The sequence below is a fragment of the Oratosquilla oratoria genome, unplaced genomic scaffold, assembly GCF_046742065.1.
Source record: "Oratosquilla oratoria isolate Oo_2021 unplaced genomic scaffold, ASM4674206v1 SCAFFOLD78, whole genome shotgun sequence".
Lineage (NCBI taxonomy): Eukaryota > Metazoa > Arthropoda > Malacostraca > Stomatopoda > Squillidae > Oratosquilla > Oratosquilla oratoria.
The window spans coordinates 90,001-92,500 of NW_027467742.1; the positions used below are offsets into that span (position 1 = coordinate 90,001).

Consider the following 2,500-nt stretch of genomic DNA (forward strand, 5'->3'; position numbering starts at 1 on the left):
AGGTTCCTGGAGTCATCTGGACTTCTCATTTGACGGAAGAGGGTCGCGTGGGGCAGTACCTGGACAACAAACGCTACATCATCCAGATCTGGACCACGGGTAAAGATCCCCTCATTGCCGAGCTGGTCAAGGAAGGCTTTGACGTTATCATGAGTAACTACGACGCCTGGTACCTGGACTGTGGTTTTGGTGCCTGGGTCGGCGAGGGCAACAACTGGTGCTCGCCCTACAAGGGGTGGCAAGCCGTCTACGACAACAGTCCTCATAAGATCGTCAGTGACCTTGCTGGGGCACAATATACAAGCCAGGTCAAGGGAGGTGAAGCTGCTCTTTGGACAGAACAGGCTGACTCGGAGAACTTGGACGCCAGGGTAAGTGCGCCAATGTTGCAGTGTGTCTATGTTGTCTATGTTGTGTGTGTCGCTGTGCATAAGTTGTGTGAGGCACGGTCCGACCCATTCCGTCCATTTCATAGTTCAAATCCCGGCCAGCATGTGCCGGCCGGGGGTTCTCCTTTTGTTTACTCAGACTCTGCATTTCCTCAGTCTTAGGCTGATCCGTTACCCCACAAGTCAGTTCAAGCGTTTATCTATTTGTTTATTCATTTATGTTTATCTTATTTTTATCTATCCAATCATATGTCTATTACACCACTATCATTAATTATTATTAGTACTATTTTTGTCTATTTAATTGTTCATATATCTACTCACCTATACCTCATTTATTTACTCACTTATCTTTTTGCATCTTATTTATTTATTTATTTATTCATTTATTCATTAATTCATTCATTATTAATTTAATTAATTAATTAATTAATTAATTAATTAATTAATTAATTAGTTTATTGATTTATTCATTTATTCATTCATTCATGTATCTATTTATTCATTTATTTATTTATTTATTCATTTACTCATTTATTCATTTATTAATTTATTCATTTATTCGTTTATTCATTTATTCATTTATTCATTTATTCATTTATTCATTTATTCATTTATTCATTTATTCATTTATTCATTTATTCATTTATTTTATTTATCCGTTTATCCATTTATTTGTTTATTCGTTGTTGTTTTTTCATTTATCCATTTATCCATTTATCCTTTTATCCCTTTATCCGTTTATCCATTCATCCATTTATCCATTTATCCATTTAGCCATTTATTCATTTATCAATTTACTTATTTATTCGTTTATTCATTTATTCATTTATTTGTTTATTTCTATTTACTAATTTATTCACTTGCTTCTTTATTTATTCATTTATTTATTTATTTACTATTTTTTCTATTCATTTATTTATCTATTTATTTATTTATTTATTTGTTTATTAATTTATTTATCTATCTATTTATTTATTTATTTACGAGTGCTGCTGATCTGTGGAACTCTAGAGTTTAGATGAGGCAACTTGTGAAACTGGTAATATTCATGCTTTAAGATGTAAGGCCAACTAGATTCTCAAGTAGTTACCATGGCACAATACTTTTTTTTTTTTGTGATTTAGTTACTAGTTATACAGATTATTCTAATCGCTTAAGTTGTTTGTGGGTTGCTGAAAAATAGCTAATAGTCATCACACTTTTACATTCTAGCTCATCCGTCTTGGCTAATGATAATTAGAAAAATCGTTTATGTCTGTTCAGATAGATAGATAGATAGATAGACTTTATTTGGCAATGAATCAATGTACATGAAGTGCAAATAATGACAAGAACACATAGTTCGGAATAATAAATGCAAATTGCCGAGGATAACACAAAAAGCATGTACGCTTATTTCTCTGATCATACAGTTCTTTACTTTCCCAGGTCCTGATTTTTTTTTCGTAATACTTTGTGTCATGTACAAATTCCCCTGTATTTTGTTTATTTTCTTAACTGTTTCTATGTCTACGTATAATTTCTATGTTGTGTTTCCATCATTGAAACAAGACTGATGATGGTTACCTGCAAATGGCGGTCCTGTAAGATGTACGTGGAGGAGAGCTATCTCCCCTCCACGCATCCTCAAAACCCATCAACACCCTCACCTAAATCAGGAGGTGCAGTCCCGAGAGGTTGGCATCCGGTCTCCGGACCGATCCCATGATCTCTCTTAATCAACTTTGACTGTATTCCTTCCATATTTACGAATAAGGAAAGCAGGTAACAGGAGTCTGCTCCCTTACTACAACGATAAGCCAATGCCAGAGGTACCACACTAATACAACACAGAAAGCAGTCTAACGTTTCTTCTCAAACAGATCTATGGGAGTGCTTGAGGAGCGTTGCCAGCTGTTGCAGGGCTCCATGTTTCTAGTCAGTGAAACTCGAGGAATAGTTATTATTATCATTAATGTCTGACTGGTCGAATGGCGTGCACATGAGCAAGCATTAAGGAATCCCTGAGGGACTCCTGACAAAAGGTGATGGCCTCGTTCTGCCCTTGCTGTACGTCAAAGTAGCTTAGTCAGATATATCCCGCCCCCACAGGTATAAGATGACGCTCT

At 35.6% G+C, this 2,500-nt stretch overlaps 1 protein-coding gene across 1 annotated transcript in view; it reads left to right on the forward strand.

Moving 5' to 3' along the window:
- Hexo1 (beta-hexosaminidase 1) overlaps positions 1-2,500 on the forward strand; it is an 11,773-nt gene that overhangs the window by 8,849 nt on the left and 424 nt on the right. Inside the window, exon 5 of the mRNA XM_076182678.1 lies at positions 1-371. This exon is cut by the window's left edge and continues 151 nt beyond it. Within this exon, the coding sequence (XP_076038793.1) occupies positions 1-371 (371 nt within the window). The remainder of the gene's footprint in view (positions 372-2,500) is intronic.